The 19,669-nt window shown below is 39.8% G+C and overlaps 1 protein-coding gene across 1 annotated transcript in view; it reads right to left on the reverse strand.

Moving 5' to 3' along the window:
- Positions 1-4,316: 4,316 nt before the first annotated feature.
- Lama2 (laminin subunit alpha 2) overlaps positions 4,317-19,669 on the reverse strand; it is a 575,131-nt gene continuing 559,778 nt past the window's right edge. Inside the window, exons 59-65 of the mRNA XM_028766419.1 lie at positions 17,350-17,462; positions 16,705-16,894; positions 14,617-14,772; positions 12,348-12,501; positions 9,756-9,886; positions 7,230-7,452; positions 4,317-4,575 (exon numbers count right to left, since the gene is read on the reverse strand). Of these exons, the coding sequence (XP_028622252.1) occupies positions 4,418-4,575; positions 7,230-7,452; positions 9,756-9,886; positions 12,348-12,501; positions 14,617-14,772; positions 16,705-16,894; positions 17,350-17,462 (1,125 nt within the window). The 3' untranslated portion in view covers positions 4,317-4,417. The remainder of the gene's footprint in view (positions 4,576-7,229; positions 7,453-9,755; positions 9,887-12,347; positions 12,502-14,616; positions 14,773-16,704; positions 16,895-17,349; positions 17,463-19,669) is intronic.

A 19,669-nucleotide genomic window follows, 5' to 3' on the forward strand; every position in this document is an offset into this window, starting at 1 on the left:
TGTTTCAGTATTTCTAAATTTAAGGTTTTTGACCCAGTTTGACTTAAGTTTTGTGCAGGATGATCTATTTTCACCCTGGATATGGATCCACATATAGAGATCTATTTTCATTGTTCAGATAGAGAACCAAAACTTTTACTCTTAAAAATTATTAAACTTTTTCTATTCATAACATAAAGGACAATAGTCAATTTCAAAATAATTAATTTCCCTAATGTACCTATCACCATTCAAGAAACTGAAATACATTGATGATTGAGTCTTAACTTAAAAACATATTATTTATATATTAATGAAGGGTTCTTTGTGTTAGTTTATATGGTGGTTTGAATAGGAATGACCCCAGTAGATTCATGTGAGTGGATGCTTGGCCAATAGGGAGTGGCATTATTAGGAAGTGTGGCCTTGTTGGATTAGGTATGGCTTTGTTGGAGGAAGTGTATCAATGTGGAGGCAGACTTTGAGGTCCCCTATGTTTAAGCTATGTGTGGCACACAGTCTCCTTCTGCTGCCTGCAGCTCAAGATGTAGAATCTCAGCTCCTCCAGCATTATGTCTGCCTGGATCTTGCCATGCTTCCCATCATGATGATAATGGACTAAACCTTCCCCAATTAAATATTTTCCTTTATTTAGAGTTGCTATGGTCATGGTGTCTCTTGTCAGTAATAAAACCCTAACTAAGACAGTTTGCTTAAAACAGTGAACAAAACACTACAGACTGGGTAGTATAAACAATATAAAAAATTCTCACATTTCTGTATACTGAATATTCAAGTTCAAGGTGTCAGTGCATGGGGCTGGGGTCTCTATTCAAGACTTCTTTACTTTGTAAGTGGCTGTCTTTTATCCAGTCTTTTCTTTTAAGGTCTCATTAGTTCCTGGAATAATTTTATGTCCTCAGGTTGCTTTAATTACCTTGTTGTAGGTTCCATCTCCAAAATTAACCATATTCAGAACTGGAGGTTAGGACGGCACATGGATTTTGTAAGGACACAGCCCACTCCTAATACCTTCCTATCAGTTATGGGCACAGAGGTCACACACAGTTAGGTAACTGGTTCAGATGTTGAGCATCAAGTCTTAACTACTATCCAGATTCAAAAGTAACACCTGAGTTCAGCACCCAGGCCAAGCAGCCTTTCTCTCCAGGTGCCTTTGGGACCTGATGTCTGCCCTAATTTCACTGAGGCAAATGAAGAAACTTCCTTTTGTAAGTGTGCATATCCATGTTGACTAAACAGGAAAAAAATAATCAAAACAAGATAAGCAAGGTTTACCAGTGTGTGATATCAGCAGTGCCCATTACTGATAGGAGGGTATTATTAGTGGGCTGTGTTCTCACAAAATCCATGCACAGTCCTAACCTCCAGCTCTGAATATGGTTAATTTTGAAGACGACCTACTACAAGGTAATTAAAACAATGTGAGGACATAAAATTAGTGATAAAATTGCAGGTGGTTGTAAAAGTGACTCCTCGTTTGCAAAAATTTACAGTTTTGAATTTGTGTTAATAATATTTCTCATTTTTTTTCATAAATAAAACCAGTAAATTTGCCATAAAATTAGGAGAGCTCAATTTGTTAAAATTGTCTTTTCTTTTGTGAAGTAGGAAATCTATAAGGCTTTTGTAGTCAGAGACAATAGACTAAGTGGAAGCGGGAGACCATACTTAAGATTTTTACAACTGCTAATTGAAGCTGTGTTTGTCACTGTTCTGGTGACTTTGGGCTGAGATATGTCTGCTCTCTTCTTTATTTTCTATGCTTGGTGACATTTACCATGGTAACCCCCATAAAACACCCTCACAATGCTTTTAAAAAGTTCCAAGCACCTTTTTAAAAAGGAAAGCTAACAACCTGGTAGGAGCGAGCATTTGGAAACTAAATGAAAACTATTCAGCTCTGTCTGTGATTGTGGCAGTGACAGGAGGAGGGGAAATCGCTGAGAAGGACTGACTGAAACAAATGTAACTTATTGCAGGATAAAAGTTAATGTTTGAGGTGGACAACTAAGTATACTGGAGAAACGTCTGCCTTTCATAAGACTTATTTTTTATTTTAAAATATGGACAAGTTCTGTTGAGGCAGAGTCGTGGGTCTAACCCTGCCATATAATCTTCTGATGACAGAAAGCTAGCTAAAGTCTGATAGACTGAATTCTGTCCTCACAGCTAGTTTTCTGAGACTATCTTGGAAGAATTGTACTAATGTGGAACTTGTAGCTCATCGCCACACTTCAGACTGCCCTTTAGTTCCACCTAGTGAAATATGGAGGTTGCAAGAGACTTGAGCTTTTGGTCTCAGTCATACACTAGACTCAGTCGTAGATGGGTTCCTGGGTATGAGAGGATCCTACTCAGGATAATTGCATAATTGGTACAGGCAAAATTTTTGTTTGATGTCCGGCTGGAATTGGGAGGTACTGCATTCATCTCAGAGGCCACTTGGAACCTTTCCCTTCCCGGGCACTTATCTAGAACTGACTTCACTGGTACATACTTACGATAGGAGGGTCAGTCATGTACCTTGGCTTTCAAATTCATGTATCATTTTGAGCAGAACTTAAGGGATAGGGTTAGGAAGGCATCTTTATTTGTGTTTATCTCAATATCCAGAATAAATCCCATAACTTATGTCAAGGTTCACTGAAGAATGAATATCTTTTCAAGATACATTGAATTTCAGAAAGTTTAATGGCTTAAAGGCTGATTAAGAAGCAACTAGATTCAATATAAGTTTTTATATGTTTGAAAATAACCAAGTAGGAATTTCAAATGACTATAAAACTCAGTTGGCACAGTTCATGATTTTGTTGTTGTTGTTAATAATGATCTTCTTCCTGGGAAGGATTCTAAAAACCCTCCTGTTCTAGACCAAATCAAAACTGTTGTATCTGACAAGTTTTTTTTTTTCTTTTAAATCACCTAGGAAATAGCTTTCAAATCGTAGCTTAGGCTGAGAATCATTTTCAATGGAATGAGGACATGTAGACAAATATTACAGAGAAACTGGCTAATGGTGAAATGTGTGGTGTGCACTCACCACCCCAGTTAAGAAAACAGCACATTCATTGCCCAGGTAGATGACACCAACAGAGGAGTTTACTCTCCTGGAGCTCAGTGTTCTATAGTGAGGCAAGTTTCCTGGTCTTTTACATCAGTGGTTCTCAATCTATGGGTTGTAACTCCTCTGGGAGTCAAAGGACCCATTCACGGGGGTGGTATATCAGATATCGTGCACATCAGATATTTACATTATGATTCATAACAGTAGCAAAGTTGCAGTTATGAAATAGCAATGAAAATAATTTTATGGTGGGGGAGTCACCATAGTATGAGGAACTGTATTAAAGGGTTACAGCATTAGGAAGGGCGAGAATCAATCTTTTACTTGTTCTGAATGATTAAATCACAACAATTTCTTCCGAAGGTGGTGATTGAAATGTTTCCTTTTGAACTTGATGAATAGAATCCTGGCTCACCTTGGTACACACATACACACACACACACACACACACATACATACACACACACACTCACACATGCACAAAACAGACTTTTTTGCATAGGAGATAAATTTGTGAGGTCAGACTACATCTCAGAAATATTCAAGGGGAAATGTCTTTGAAGTTTCTAGTGGATTGTCTCCTGATAAATACAAATGCCTCTGAGCATGCTTTCTCTCCATCTGAGGGTAGGCTGTGACTCCTTCTCATGAATCTAGAATCCACGAGCTCCATACAGTAGCAGGAGATGTAAGCCTCATTGTCATTCTACAGCCTGGCTCTGGCTTCCTCTCGAAGCCTATAAATCATTATCAAACAAGAAAATCAAGTAATCAAGCTTGCTGGCCTGAATCTGATCTATAGTATTAACTTCCAGCATGAAAAGATATTCGCTTGTAACACTAGTTAAATGCTCTAATAATGAACTTGGATTAGGCAAATGCTTTTGTACACACAGGAACTGATTGCCTCTCAATCACAAGTATAAAACCGGCTCCATTTCAGCGGCTTGAATACAAAGCCAAAGGCTACATACTTGGAAGAGGATGGTAGAGGTATTCATAGATGTTGTCTCTTTTTAAAGTTGCATCCATAAATTACATGAATTTTTTTTTAATTCTGTTTGCAAATGATGACTTCAGGGCATGTTGCAAATTCATTTTATGGTCAGTTACCTTTCATCTTTAAAATCATACAAAACATGCAATTATTTAGAATGAAATAATTGGTTTAATAATCATAAGCTTGAAAGAGAACTTGAATTAAAATTCAATCTGTGGTCTGAATTGACACAATGCAGAAAGAATTTTATGTATATGCACACATTAGTTTTATTAATATGATAGGCGTGTATATTATTCAACTTGGTATACTTGTTTGATGAATTCTTCTCAGGGTTGAACTTATCTTTATCAGGTAGCTGGGCATGATACAGGTTGAACACCCCTCAGTTCCAGAGCCTTGGCAAAATTAATCTCCAGTGGCTTGCCTGTGCCTTTGGTGAGCTTCAGAGATCGGATACAGCCTCGGAACCTAATGTTGGTGGTCAGACCAAACTGATTGAGGCCACCTGAAAAGACACAGAAGGGTTCACTTGTTTCTCATCTTTACAAATGCTGAGGATCCAGCCCAGAAGCCTTGTGCACCCTGCACAAGCACTCTATCACCAGGCCGATCACTCCTTCGTCAGCCTTACTTTTGAAACACTGCTACATCAAGTGCTTACAATCACATTTCCAAGTCAAACCTCTAGCTGGAGATTAACTTGGAACACTGTCTACTGTAAACTGTGATTTTGCTTGGAGACTTGCAGAGAATGATCAACTTCTTATGAGTTACATTGTAAAGTATAGAGACTTCAAACAAATGGTTTGGTTTGGAAGAAACACATTTAAAGTTATAAAATCAAACTACCCAATTATAGCTAAGTCTGATGGTACATACCTATAGCACAAGTGCTACAGGTAAAAAGGGAAAACCTAAGTGCTAGGGTAGCCTGGGCTAAACAGTAAAAACCTGCTTCAAAAATTAATAAATAAGGAAATAAGTTGTGGTGGTATGAATATGCTTGGCCCATGGGAAATGGCATTATTAAGAGGTGTGGCCTTGTTGAAATAGGTATGGCCATGTTGGAAGAAGTGTGTCACTGTGTAAGTGGGCTTTGAAGTCTCCTAGGGCTCAAGCTCCACCCAGCGGGGAAAGAACCTCCTCCTGGCTACATGCAGAAAACAGTCTCCTTCTTCCTGGCTTTCTTCTGATCAAAAATGTAGAACTCTTCCTTATATAGCACCATGTCTGTCTGGACACAGCTATGTGTCTGACTACGATGATAATGGACTGAATCTCTGAACCAGTAAGCCAGCCCCAATTAAATGGTTTCCATTAGAAGAGATGCCTTGATCATGGTGTCTTCTCACAGCAATAAAACCCTAACTAAGACATAAGAAAACAACAATAACCCTCCTAACAAATCTTATACAGTTGTATTTAATAAAGCAAAGAAATTTATAAAATACTTCTAATATTAAAGTAGGACATGGGATGTTCTAACTCTGAAAAAATAAAACCCCAAAATGTTCTGTTGGTTGGAAGCTTATGGATTTTTTTTTTTAAATTAACAAGGCTTGCTTGTTGCAACACGATTCAGGAATGAAACTGTGTGAGGAGAATTCTGAGTGTTTGTTAGAACACTCTACGAGAACAAGAAGAGTCTTGTGACCTAGGTTTCTTCAAAACATGGAATTGCTTTTGGAATGTGTCCGAGCTCCTCCCAGGTGTAGAGGATGGGCTGAGTTGATTTCAGATTACTCATCCATGCTTGCTGTTATTTAGTTAAATGTTTAAGCTGGCCTTTAAATGGAATAGCGTTTCTGCCATGTGCTGTTTCTCCTTGTGGTTGAATACCTTACTCATGTGATTCTTCTTGACCTTCAAAGTATAAATTTCCTGATTCTCTGAATAAAACTGGCTATCATATAATTTTTTACCCTGCCTCATTTCTAGGCCCTGCTTTCCCTGTCTATGTCCTCAACTAGAGCAATAAACACAGACACTTCTCTCCTCTAGCCTGCTGGGTCCTTGGGAGAATTTTGCTTCCTAGCCTGTTGGTGGAGAGGTACACTGTCTCCCTCAAAATATTATGAGTTTGTTCCTGATAGAAGTATTTATTTACATATCTCAAAAAATTTATTAATGTTTAAAAAATACACAGTTGTGGATCTTTTTACAAAAATCAAAAGCAGGGCCAGGCAGGATGGCTTAGTATTTAAGAGCAATAGCTGCTTTTCAAGAGGACCAGGGTTCAATTCCCAGCACCCACAAGGATGCCTCCCTCTTTAATTCCAGGTCCAGGGGATCTGATGCCTTCTTCTAGCTTTCCTAGGAAGCAGCCATGCACAGTGTGCACAGACACACATGCTGAGAAAACACCTGTGCACTTAATATGACGTTTAAAATGGAAAAGCCAAAAGTAACTCTGGAAGGAGACCGTCTGTCCCCTCTAAAATATTTTGTTCTGTACTGAACACTCTCTCTTCTTACACAAAGCCCTTCTGCCTGAGAAGGGATGATAAACTCTTCTTCCAAAACGCTGAAAGCTTACTCCAGGAGGCTGTGTTCTCCAGTGCTCATGACACAACTGGACTCATTGCTCAGCAGCTCCTGCTCTGGCTCCTTGGGTAACTCTGGAGCCCATATGCTGAATTTAATGTACTGATCGGTTGTTTTCTTGATGCAGATTTATTGCTTGGGTTCCCTTGTACTAGGAATATAAACTCTTTAATAATCTATGTGGGAAATTAGCTACATTTAACCTGGAGAATTCCAGAACCAGAGGAAATAAGTTGGACGGCATTTTATGATTCCTCTGATACATTCATTTTAAAACCAGGAAAAAAAAATCCCCTCACAATCCTGGCTTCAACTGCTGTTAAATGCTTTATATCTTTTATAAGGCAAATTCATTTCCTTTAGCTTTAGCCTCCCCTTGGATAAAACCTTGGGGGTGATTATGAAAATTTCAGTCTCATGTGGTTTAAATAAATAGTCCTCTCAATTTACAGACTGAAAATTTCAGGCCAAGTGTTATTTATGGAAGGAGACTCTAAAGTTTAGAAGCAAGTGGTCTTAAGTACACATTCTTGGACATGGTTATACAAAATTAAATGTTTAAAACCACAAACATAAGGAGCAAAGGACACATTTGCTGGAACAACTAGCACTCACCTGGGAAACCTCCAATAAAAACAGGGTCATTTGTATCTGCTGATGTCGATGCTGAGTTTGGGCTCTGGGCATCCACTTGGTTCCCATCTACCACCAGCTCAAGGCGGTTTTTGATCTTCTTGGCAGTGACTTTATGCCACCGTCCATTGCACATATGGCCTGGGATCCCAGCATCGTAGACCGCAGTGAATCGGCCAGCACCGTTATCCACATGGAACATAAGCTAGAAAGTAGGAAAACGAGCTGTCACTGGTGGTTTCAGTAGAGGAGAGCTCCACAGCCCACACAATGAAATCAGAGGCTGAAGTGAACACATCTGGGGCCTATTTACCTTTTGCAAACACTGGACAACGTTTGGACTGGAGAAATAGCTCAACTAGTAAAGTGAACACAAGCCCCTACACACTTTAAGCCAGTTAGTTTATTTGGGTATTCAATTCTGCTTATCTACTCATGTGCTCATTCTTGCCTCTGAGTTCTTGAATGTTTTACTCTGTGGTTTATGGGAAGGTTTGAGGAATAAGGGGAGGAGAGGGAGGCATGGAAGGTGAGGTTTAGATTACTGTTACTTTATGGGAAGTAACAGCATCACAGGACAGAAATAATCATTGAAGCGCTTGATTTCAACTTAAGTTGAAGTTCTTACTTTGGTCCTCTGAACCAATGCAAGAAACCTGGATGTGGTAATCATGGGTTCAGAATCTCAACATAAGGGAGGCAGACTGGGGTTCCCTGGCCACCCTGCTTACATGGTTTGTTGTATGTTAAATCAGCAACAGATAGTGTCTCAAACTGTAAGGTGGCCAGCTCCTCAGGAGCAGCACTACATATTATCCTCTGGCCATCACACACACACACACACACACACACACACACACACACACATACACACACACACACACACCCTAGAGAAAAGTTGAAATGCAAAGTTAAAGCTTGGAACCCAGGAACAAGTCATATTCTTTGCTCTTGGGCACTTCTTGTGTTACTTGTCAAGGTGTGTGGTTGTGTTTCAGAAGAAAACACTTGAGTCTTGAACCAAAACAGAACCTAATTCACACAAAGTTTTTCAGCCACACATCTTTTTGGAATATGAGGGCTCTTGGTGGAGATGCTGTCTCAAGCAACTCATTAATGAGCTTTCAAATATACTTTAAAGTGTTTATAAATTTAAGCTTTTGATGCTTTAATTGTGTTTTTCTTTCTCCTGCATGGTTTTCATTTTATATAGATGATTGAGAGGCACATAAATTACTTTTTGGAGCACGTTTCATGTCACAGGTGCCAAGGACCCGAGCCAGAAGGCCAGTTAAATTCCCAACAAGGAAAAACTTGATTAGAAGTTCTTGTTTAAATGAGAAAAATCTGTTTTAGTAACATGGCAAGATCCCTGAAATTTGAGACATCAGAATTCTTTTGAAGCTGATGAAGGAAAGGAACATGTTGAAATATTAAAAACATTAGTCAGCTAGGCAGTGTACTTGACAAGGTAGACGAAAGAAATGTTTTGCTTAAAGAAAGATAAATAGGGCTAGGTGAAGTTTGCAAAACATACAGTATTGTAAATATTAGTGTTTGGAATACTGAGTGGAGTTTGTGAAAATGACATTTTATTCTTTGAAGAGCCTTATGGGAAATCACATGACAGTGTGACATGTAAATGGTAAAAGATTACAAGCAAGCAAGGAAACTTGAAAGAGACGCAAGGAATGTAGGCTTTGAAAACTCAAAAGAAACTAGGGAAGTTTGTCTATCTGTTCATTTTTTTTCATCCATTTTGCCTATAAGCACCCGGATGTTTTTTCTGTTGTTTATGGGATGGTTTGTGCAATAAGAAGGAGAAAGTGGCAAGAAATGTATGTTTTAGATCGGGTTTCTTGAGCAGCACTCCGAGGTGGGAAATATAAGCACACTGGACACACAATCTTTATGTATCAGCCAGTTAGAAAACCCATGAAATCTCTTGCTTACTCTCCTCTTTTAACCTTCATCCTACATTGCAAAACACAATCAGCTCATCTCCCTGAGGTTGCTGTCCACAGTCAGTTATGGACAAGGAGTTATTTATGATAGGTTATTGGTTGTACATTTGTCTCTGTTTGCTTTTTCTGAGGAGAGTATCTGAGTGCTTTTAAGTGAACAACAGGAACTGGTATGCTGCTGGACTCTGTGATGTAGGGGTGATGTAAGAGGCAGGCTGATTTTAGATTACCTGAGTCGCCTCCTTTCCCACTGCATCAGTCATTTTGCTGACTAGGATGTAGACATCCTTGGAGCATCACACTGAAAGTTGGGCATCCAAAACTACTTGGTCCACAGTTGGTCAACACAGCTGCTGTGCACCACCATACTTTAAAGTATGGTGCACAGGACAGGTGTGATAAAAGTGATACATGGATTGTGATCACCCAGAAGGATGAGACTATAGAACCTAGCCCTCTTGTAGTGATGAAACTGGCAAGACCTCAATCCAGAGCTTTGAGTAGGATGCCAGTATCAGGAGAGAACACACAGACATTCACTCACCTTCTCATCGATCATTTCAATACCCATTCCATCCATCTTCTGACTGCTGACTCCCAGGAGGACTCCAGTGGGTCTTGTGGTACGGAATTCAAATTCCACAAGAAGGTCCAATCCAACTTTGAACCCACCAACTGGGGAAAAATTATTGATTAGAGTTTGGGGTAAATTAATTTCAATCTGTGGCTTCCCTAGCTGTGTACTTTACAGTGTTGGTTGCTGATTCAAGAGGCCAGGACTTCAGACTTCTCATAGTTTTACTCTTGGTACTGCCTAGGAATCTGGCACATGGCGGAGCTTTAATCATTGGATAACTAAATGAATGAGCACACACTAGTACTACCAAATGAATGAGCACACACTAGTACTACCAAATGAATGAGCACACACTAGTACTACCAAATGAATGAGCACACACCAGGACTCAATCAAAGTCCCTCGAAGCCAGGTATGAGGATTTCCAAAGTCTGCTGGGCTAAGAAAAGCATTTCAATGAAAACTCAGTAAAATTTTATTGAGATACTCTACATGGCATTACAGTGATTGGAGTGAGTTCAGACAGTCCTAAATATTTATTAAATGAAAGGTTGCAAATGTAATTTTTTATGGAAAGATTCTAGGACATAATCTTTTCTATTTAACTCAGCTAATTTTTTCATTAGACATTTTAATATTTGACTCATAGATTTAGGCCTTATATAGGAAGTTATTTCTTTTAGCAATAAAATGGTTTCCTAAGAACAGTTAAGACTACATGAACTCCACAGAATATTCGGAAAGCACTGCAGAAAATTCTATCTGTGCTTTCCATTTATCATGTGGAACATAAATGCTACATGTGACCTCAACTGTGCTGAGTGAAGGGCAGTACTTATGATGTGCTAGACTTTTTGTTCTCCTGTGAATCTTGATGAGTTTGCATGGAAAATGTTGGATAGATTTAAAGCCAAAATTTAAAGTACAGGATAGAATGGTTGAACTGTTTTGGAAAATAAAATGGCAAGTGAGAGGTAAAAAGAGGAGAAAGGAATGACGTAAGGCATTTCAGCTGATGAAACAGTGGTGAGACGAGAGGATGTCCAGCATTGGGTGGCTGGATGGCTTTTACCAACAGAGATTCTAAGCCTTAACATACTTAAGTCTTAACATTCTTAAGTCTTAACATATGGTTTCCACCAAAGTAACCTGCAGCTCTGACCTCCCAAGTCTTATGTAAGTTGTATTCTGCTGTGAGTGGAAGGGATGGGAAGAGCTGCTGGAAATCAGAGATGTGATTGTTGTTGCTGCTGTTGCTGTTGTTCCTGGTTTTGGTCCAATACCAAGAGTAGGTAGGATGACAAGTAGATACAACAGCCACAGAAGCTGAAGCCCAGCATCAAGCCTGGCTAAGAGAACACCATTGCAGCCACTTGTGGATTTGCAAAAATCTTATGGAACTTTTGACTTTGGCAGCACATGACATGACTTTTGGGTGACATCATAGTCTCTAGTGTTTCCACATCTGACACATCTCTGTTTTTCAGAATTCTGCCTCTGCCGATGTGGGTTTCCACTCTAGCCCATGTTAGAAGACTCTAATGTTCACTTCACAACTCTGCATAGAAGTAGTCAGCTCATATAATAAAGCTTTGCTCAAATATCTATTTCTCCATAAAACCTTTTCTGACTTCCAAACAAAATTAATCTTCCTTGTAAATCTGAAGAATGCTGTATATCTTTTACAGTATTTAAACAATTACATTTTTCCTCTTTGTGATTTCTCCCAAAGTTGAATTTTTATTATTGACAGTATACTTCTAAAGGCAGAAATTACATCTCATTTTCCCATTTCTTATAATTAGCATTCACAAATTACCTGTCCTTATTGTTTTCCTAATGAACAAATACGTGTGACTCATGATCCTGAATATTCTCTTATAGAAGTTAATGTAAGGGGTTTTATGTGAACAGAGATTACTTCTTATTTTCCTTTACAATGTGATGTTCAATTTCAGTGATGCAGACCTATATTGGAAAGTGATACTTAATGCCAGGCATAATGGTATTCTTTGTCACTATCAACAACAAATGGGTACCACTGTGCCTGTGTGTATGTAGGTGTTTGCATGAATGCATGTGTGCATGCTTGTCTGTGATAAAATGGAACCCTGAAAGAACTTTTAAAAGAAGAATGAAAGTTAGACAGAGAACACTGGAAAGCAGAACATTACATGCGAGCCTTCTTGTATAGTTAGGTTCATTTTGCTGCCATTGTTCTCCAGTGAAGGAAATAGTACAGACTCTCCAAATAGCCTTTCAGTAGAATCACACGTATGAATTTTTGTTGTAGTTGTTGGTTTGCTTTGTCTCTTAGAGACAGAATTTAGGACCTCAACCATGCTAGCCATGTGCTTTACCACTGAACTACAGCCTCTGCCCCCACTAACCATATGTGAATATTTTAGAGGTAGCTTTTGTTAGTTATAGAAACTAATGCTTGTTTCAAATAAAGAATAATAGCTCAGGACCCTGGGGAACTATTATTTTTGACAGAGGCAAGAAGTTAACATTTATATGTCATAAATATTCAACAGAAAAGAAGCAGAAGTAGCTTACCTGCTTTAGCAAAACCTGTTCCATCGAAGTAAGTCCCCCTCTCAGCATTTGCAAAGCACGTCCCAATGTGGAAACTGGAGGTAGGCTGGTCCAGATTAACAGGGGCTTGTTCCATGTGAAGATTCCTAATACAGCCATCCAGACTGTAGGTCACCTGAGCATTCAGGTCAGAAGGAACAGATGTCAAGTTTAGCAACGTTATGCCTCTATGTGTAGTATAACCACCTGTGGGGTACACTGCACACAGTCATTACCTAGTTGTCCTAGAACATAGCTCAAAGCTACCTGGCCCTGGACCTCTGTATCCCAGGCTTCACAGCACAGGGGATAGAATTTCAACATCAAGCTTGTCTGCCAGGATACATCTAGCTGGGACCACGATGACCTGATATTCTGAGGACCTGGTCACATAGCATGTGCCCATTGGCTTCCCAGAGCTGTGAGCTCCATGTAAGGATGCTAACTTTTGACTTGTCTCTTATATTCCTGATTTCATATTTCTACACATAATTTGTTAACCTTACTACCAATTCATTCAGTTGTGATCTATGTTTAAAGTTCTATTTAAAAAAAGACAATTAAGTTTGGATCAGTTCTACTGTCTTTGGAACAAAAATCTAATGAAGGCAATGGTCCCTCCCCTAAGAAAATGCATGTACAAAATGTGAAGGTTTGTATAAAATATGTTAGAAATAATGGAATTTAGAACCAACTTGATCTTATGCTCTGATCCACTGTAGTCCATTGGCTTTAGAAATTCAAGTTGATCATGTTTGCTACCATCACTCCAGATCCTTACTTTTGATAGGTAGGTAGAACACCCCACAGTTATGAAAAGAGTGATCTATATTATTCATACAAACACACACACAAACACACACAAGGAAAATGAGACGAGGGGAGGGGAGAGGGAGGGAGGGTACTCCAATGTCGCTTGCTAATCAAATGGAGAAGTGTAGCTGCTTGTATTACAAATGCTAATTATGTTTCCCCAAAAACTGCTTACATGAGTGTCTGCACATAGCTTCTTGGAACCCGCCGCCCTCGGTTGGTTCTGATTGGTAAATAACAATGCTAGTAACTCATAGCTGGGCAGAACAGACAGAGGTGGAATTTTAGGATTTCCCAGACTTGGGACTAGAGGAAGGAGGAAGGAGGAAGGAGAGGAGATCCGGCTTGCCAGGAGAGTGTGGAGGAAAGGAGAATCGCCATGCCTGAGAAGAGTGGAGGGCAGAGAGTCATAGCCGCCATGTGAAGGAGCCAGGAGGGCATAGCCCAAAGGGTACCCAACTGGGTCCAGGGCAGCCAAGGTAAAATGTAGAATTCAGTAAGTAATAACTAGGGATTATTGGCAGGAGGTAGATTAACTGCATGGAGGTTAGGAAGTGGCCCAGCTAGTATACTGTCTAAGGAATATCAAAATATAAAGGCTGTGTGTGTGTATCTTTCATTTAGGAATGTTAACCACTGAGGTGGGAAGCAGGAGCTCACCACATGGCTTTATTAGGTAATTAATTCAACAGAGAAGTCTGTCACACTTCTCTGTACTGCAGTCACTAAAACCCTCAATACCGCGTGCTTCTCAGCATAGAACTTTCCAAAGTCAATGAGGATATAATTTAAGTTTACAAAAATTAACTGGTAAATACCAATTTATACAGTTGTTAATATTTTAAAGCCTAAAAATAAGAATTTTGTACCTACTCATTAAGTTTCACATCTCTTAAGAGTTCTAAGAGGATGACATAAATATCATCATCTTCACATTCCCTCTGATTCAGTGCTTCCCATATGCCTACTGGTTTTCCAAACACCTTACATATACTATCTCATTTAATCATTACAGAATTTTTATTTCATTGGTATTATCATGGCTACATTTTGAAAAGAAGGAGTTCATTTAAAGAGAGGTGAAATTATTTCCTTGGGTCATATGGAAGGTGTAAATATCTAGTTAATCTTAAGTAGATACTTAAACTAAGGATGTTGGATACCAGGGTCCAGCTCAGTGTTCTGGGGTATAATTTCTCATAAAGGCTACCTAAAAGACCTCCTACATTTCTGTAAATACCTGATTTCCCACACAAGTAAGTAATTCTGAAACATGGGACATCAGAAGATAGAGAGATAGAGATAGAGATAGAGAGATAGAGATAGAGATAGAGAGAGAGAGAGAGAGAGAGAGAGAGAGAGAGAGGTAGACATACACACAAATTTATGCACAAGTCACTAACTCTACCAAATAACTAACAAAGAATTATACACTCACTGGACCAATTCTTCGAGTGGTATAGTTGATCGGCAATCCACCGACATACAGAATCCCCACAACATCCAGGATATCGGCTTTCTTGGGACTGACGGTTTGGTTCGAGGCATCATCCACGTAGAGAAATCCCTCCTGCTTCACTCTCATAATCTTAATCTATAAAATGAGGAGGCATCATCAATGTCAATCTTGATCAAATCCAGAACACAAAGAATTTTTCTGGTAGTTCCAAGGAAAAATGATATCACTTAGGTGCTAAGTCCATAATACAAGTAGAAGGTAAATATGTTTTACAGAGCATATCAAATTCTGCCTTTGAATGCAATTTCTTTTCTGAATCAGTTTTAGATAAAATTTCAAACATAGCTTAGTGGTTATAAGCCTCAGAGGTAGATGTGCCATAAGGAATTTTGAAGACTGACAGCTCTGGCTTGAGCTAAGATAGCGGCAAAATACATGTCCTGATTATTATAATCATGATTATTGAATCAAGGTCTTATTACATAGCCTAGGTTGGCTTTGAATTCAAGACCCTATCACCCCAGCATCTCCCGCACTGGTCTAAGTATACATCACTGAGCTAGGTTCCCAGCTCTACCTTCAGTACTATGTTAATTTGGATGAGTATAGCCTGGGCTCCTAATACATCTTTATGCACGGTAGCCCTCCTTGTGCAACATTCCGGGTGGGAAGATTGGGGCAGGGAGAGGCGCTGCTATTCCTGTAGCAGCCAACTGGTCTGAAGTCAGGGTGGAAGATACACACCTAAGATCTGTGAACTCATGACAGGAGTGTATGAGAGAGGGAAGAAACGCAAGGCCTGGGGAGTCTGCATTTAGTCACAGAATGATGTAGACCTTTAAATGCTGGGGCATAAGAATGCTGGAAAAAAACAAGTTACAACAGGATTGGAACAATATAGCACCACATTTTAAAATCATCTATTTTGATTTAGGAAGTAGGTTGTTTTTTTTTTGTTTTTGTTTTTTAACTTTTACAAATGAAATCTGTCCTTACTATTAAGGCAAATTATCCTACATAAATTTTGTTTCCTAATCTTCACTTGGTGGTCCATCAATGTGTCTATTTTTTTCCTCAAATGTTGTATTTACTCTTCTATTAGCTGGAAAACAGAAGAAACTGACAAAGGAGCCTCATTTGCTACAGTCTTTCCCAAGCCAAAAGTATCTCACGTCTTATTTCCGGGGTAACAAACTGATCGGCTTGAGGTTTATACTATAATTCTATTTTCTTCCATTTGTTGGCTCTCTCTCCAACATGACAAGCTAAAGCAGCTTAATATAGCAAATCCAACATCTAATAATATTGCACTCTAAAAATTAAACATTTTATTGGTCTACCTAGGGAAACTTTACTTAATAGGCTATCACAGGTGCAGAGACAAATTTTGAGAGTTTATTTTAATCAGGGTACAGATTATCTACCTGCAGTCATGCCAAAGAGGAGTAAGTTGGCAAACGAGCCTTCCGGGCCCACAATAGCACCAGGTTCTGGGTGTAAGGCCAACGTTTAAAGTTGTTGCCAATGGATTTTGGTGGAAATGGCGCCGTGAGGCCACTATACTTAGTCTTGCAGAGATTTTCAATCTCCTAATTTTCAGATCAGTGTGTACTCAGGTGAGAGGAAAGTCTTAGGGCTCATCTTAATGTTAATGGCCCAGCTTATACTTTGGCTTCATATTGTTTTCTTAGTGGAGAGGAATGCATAGTCTTGGAACAAGCATTATTTCTCTAAGCTGAGTACAGAAGCCTCCTGATGAAAGCACTCTGTTGTCTTCTCATTCTCCATTAAACTGATGGAACCATCTGCATGGCCTGAGCCAGGTTTGTTGACAGTTGCTTGGGAGCCACAGTTCCAGTACCAATGGCAGGACTCTGTAGTATCACAGCAAGCCCATAAGTGATAAACCACTCACGTCTCAAGCTGTGGCCTTTGTACACACCTCTGGCCATTTCTGTATCTCTAGAGATAGGGTCTGCATTGGCACAATGCAGTTCTGGTAGGGGACAGTCCACGGCTGTCTCTAGGACCCTTCTTAGAAGACCACCCGCACCCCAGAATTGTTACCTTGTGCCACTGGCCATCATTGATTCGGGTGGGGATCATGGTACTTGTGTCCCCACTCCCCAAATCATAACTGAAGTAGGGGAAGCCATTCCTCAGCTGAACAGTAGCAAAATCAGCATGATTGATCCGAGCCATGTAAAAGAGCAAGCCTGACTCAGCTTCGGTTCTCACTTCCAGCTCAATGGTGAGACTGCAAAATACAAATGTGGAAAGAAAAACAGGAGACCAAGTGTACCATTAGGCTAAGACAAAGTGGTTTTAAAATCTGAAGCAGAGGGACTGTCTAAGGTTATCAATCTCCTACACTGAGTTCAAGACAGACTGAGTTCTATTTTTAACTTTACTCAGTGAATTAAACAAATCTCAGCTGGGGAGTGGTGGCGCACGCCTTTAATCCCAGCACTTGGGAGGCAGAGGCAGGCGGATTTCTGAGTTCGAGGCCAGCCTGGTCTACAGAGTGAGTTCCAGGACAGCCAGGGCTATACAGAGAAACCCTGTCTCGAAAAACCAAAAAAGAAAAAGAAAAAAATGTAAAAAACAAATCTCTAACACTAGGAATTTTACACAGAATTGATTAGACTTGACTAAACGTGAATATTCAGTGCTTTGATCAGTCCTTGTGCCGTGTCACAGAATAACACATACCGGTTTTTAACTTTGGTGTCATCAAAAGCAATAGCAATGTGGCTGTTTCTGGAAAGCCCGAACTGCTTGCTGCCTGTCAGAAGAGCTGGTTCTGATTCTGGAACACAAGGGCCCTGAGAAATACCAAGGACAGGACATGAGATCATGGACATCTGTACACAGGTACTGTTGCTGTCAGAGTCTATCTTATGTATTCCCTCCTGACCTTGAACGATGCAGAATTCTCTAATACTAAGTCCTGCCTCTTATTCATCTCTGTAATCTACAGGACAATAGGTGCTTATGAAGTGCTCAGTGAATTCGAACTAGTTGTCCTTAGTAATATCTTGGAAATGCTAAAGAAACATGTTAAAAAATGTATAGATACATTTATATTTTCCTTATTCTCTAAGGAAACCATTGTTTATATTTCTGGGGAAATTGCACGTTTACTTCACTGATTTTATTCTTGGAAGATGGAACAGAGAGAATTCTGGGCTAGCTACTTAGATTATAAGGGTAGAAAAATGTGTTCCTCCTTGCCTCCCCATTTCCATTTCTCACCACAGTGTTTTTCCTTGGAAATTATCAGTCCACTAGAAGGTTGCTGTAAATTCAGAATTTCAAGATGGTGTATCTTGAAACCTGCAAGTCAGCCCATTCAGGGCCTTAGCTAGTTGCTAGGCAACTAGCACGTGTGATTTTTTTTTTTTTAATGTAACCCACCATACACCATTTCCCCTGCTGCTGTTCAAAGATCAGCTTCCTAGGGTGCTCAAGCGGGACAGCTAGGTACACAGATGTGCAGTCACTCACTCTAAGGCTATGCTGTCACCACCTGGAAATTCGTAATAATGTTTGATGAAGGGGCCCTGCATTTTCCCTTTACACACGGCCTCACCAATCACATAACCAATCTTGGCGACTTGGACTATATAATGTACAGCTCAGGAAATAAAGTTCCCCAAATGACAAAGCCACAAGCCTTCTCCCCACTCTCTGTTTTCACAGGCTAGATGATGAGGTCGTTTAGGACCTGGGTTGTGGGAGAATTCATAACAATAACATGCACCCTGGCATGAAGGCATCTGCTTTTCAGATCTGAGTTTAATAGCTGTGAGAGGGAGGCAGCCCCAGCCAGTGCTGACTAGGCAGGTCCTCCCAAACAGCCTAGGGCAGGCTTTTGATGAGGAGTGTTCTTTAACAGAGTACCTCAGACGTGACTCATCTACACTCGGGACATCTTTATGCGAGGAAAAGCCTCAGTCTCTTTTCTCTTGAGCTTGGTCAAAGGCAACCTACATTTATGCCACAGCAGGTAACAGGGCTTAAAAGTGTTTCAGGAGAGCTATAAAATTGGTCTTTATGGAGGTAGTTCCTTTTTTGCCTCCCAGAAGATGGTCATTTACAAAAAAAAAGACTGGCTGAAATTCACACATCTATGTAAAAGCCCAGTGGGCAGGGCAGAATAATCTATTCACAACACACAGCAATGCCTTCGCTATTACATGGCTAACAAAGAAAGCCCAAATGGAAAGCCTACGGTGGCTTAATGTCCTGGCCCTCAAAGGCTATTAATAGAACAAGACTCATTCTTCACAAATACTGTAGTATGTAGTGTCCCTTAGAATATTCCGAGAGAATTCTATGTGTTGTTAGTTCTTGGGGACAAAATTTCATCAAAACATCTCTAAACCTTTACCTTCGAAAATAGACACTGAAAACACCAATGGATGCCATGGAATTAGGGAACAATAATGTGCAGGCTGAAGAAATCTACCTGTGGGTAATGCTGCTGTTAGTGCTGCCATGGCTGCTTAGCCATTCACCCAATAATACGCTAATGTAAGGCATATTCTGATACGGCTTTTAGAATGATTGGATGGCAGTTGTGAATAACAGGTATTTTTTTGGTGCTATGTTGTGGGCAGCGTCAGTCTTTGAATCTCATGTGATAGCTGAATACCATAACTTCGCCTGTTGGTAAACTGGACAAGTATTGAACAGGACTATGGCTGAGCAGAAGTACCCCATACCCTGAACACATTATCAGATTTTCTAGACAGTCATTTCAGAAACACGGTCGGTTAGAAGAGAGAGAGAGAGGATGTAGTCCAGGTCCTTTGACTCCTATGTCAATATATAGCACAATCGCATAAGCTAGGGGAACCTGCTATAAGAGATAAGCATCATTTCTGGGCCCAAGGACACTCTTTTTCATGTGTTTTGGAAACAATAATCTCTTTAAAATGCTAAAACAACAGCAGCAATAATAGTAAGTTTTTTAAAAAATCAGCCTCAAGAGCGGCTCATCAATGTGAACATGTTACACTTCTGCCAT

Source organism: Grammomys surdaster, unplaced genomic scaffold, assembly GCF_004785775.1.
Source record: "Grammomys surdaster isolate TR1022 unplaced genomic scaffold, NIH_TR_1.0 168, whole genome shotgun sequence".
Classification (NCBI taxonomy): domain Eukaryota; kingdom Metazoa; phylum Chordata; class Mammalia; order Rodentia; family Muridae; genus Grammomys; species Grammomys surdaster.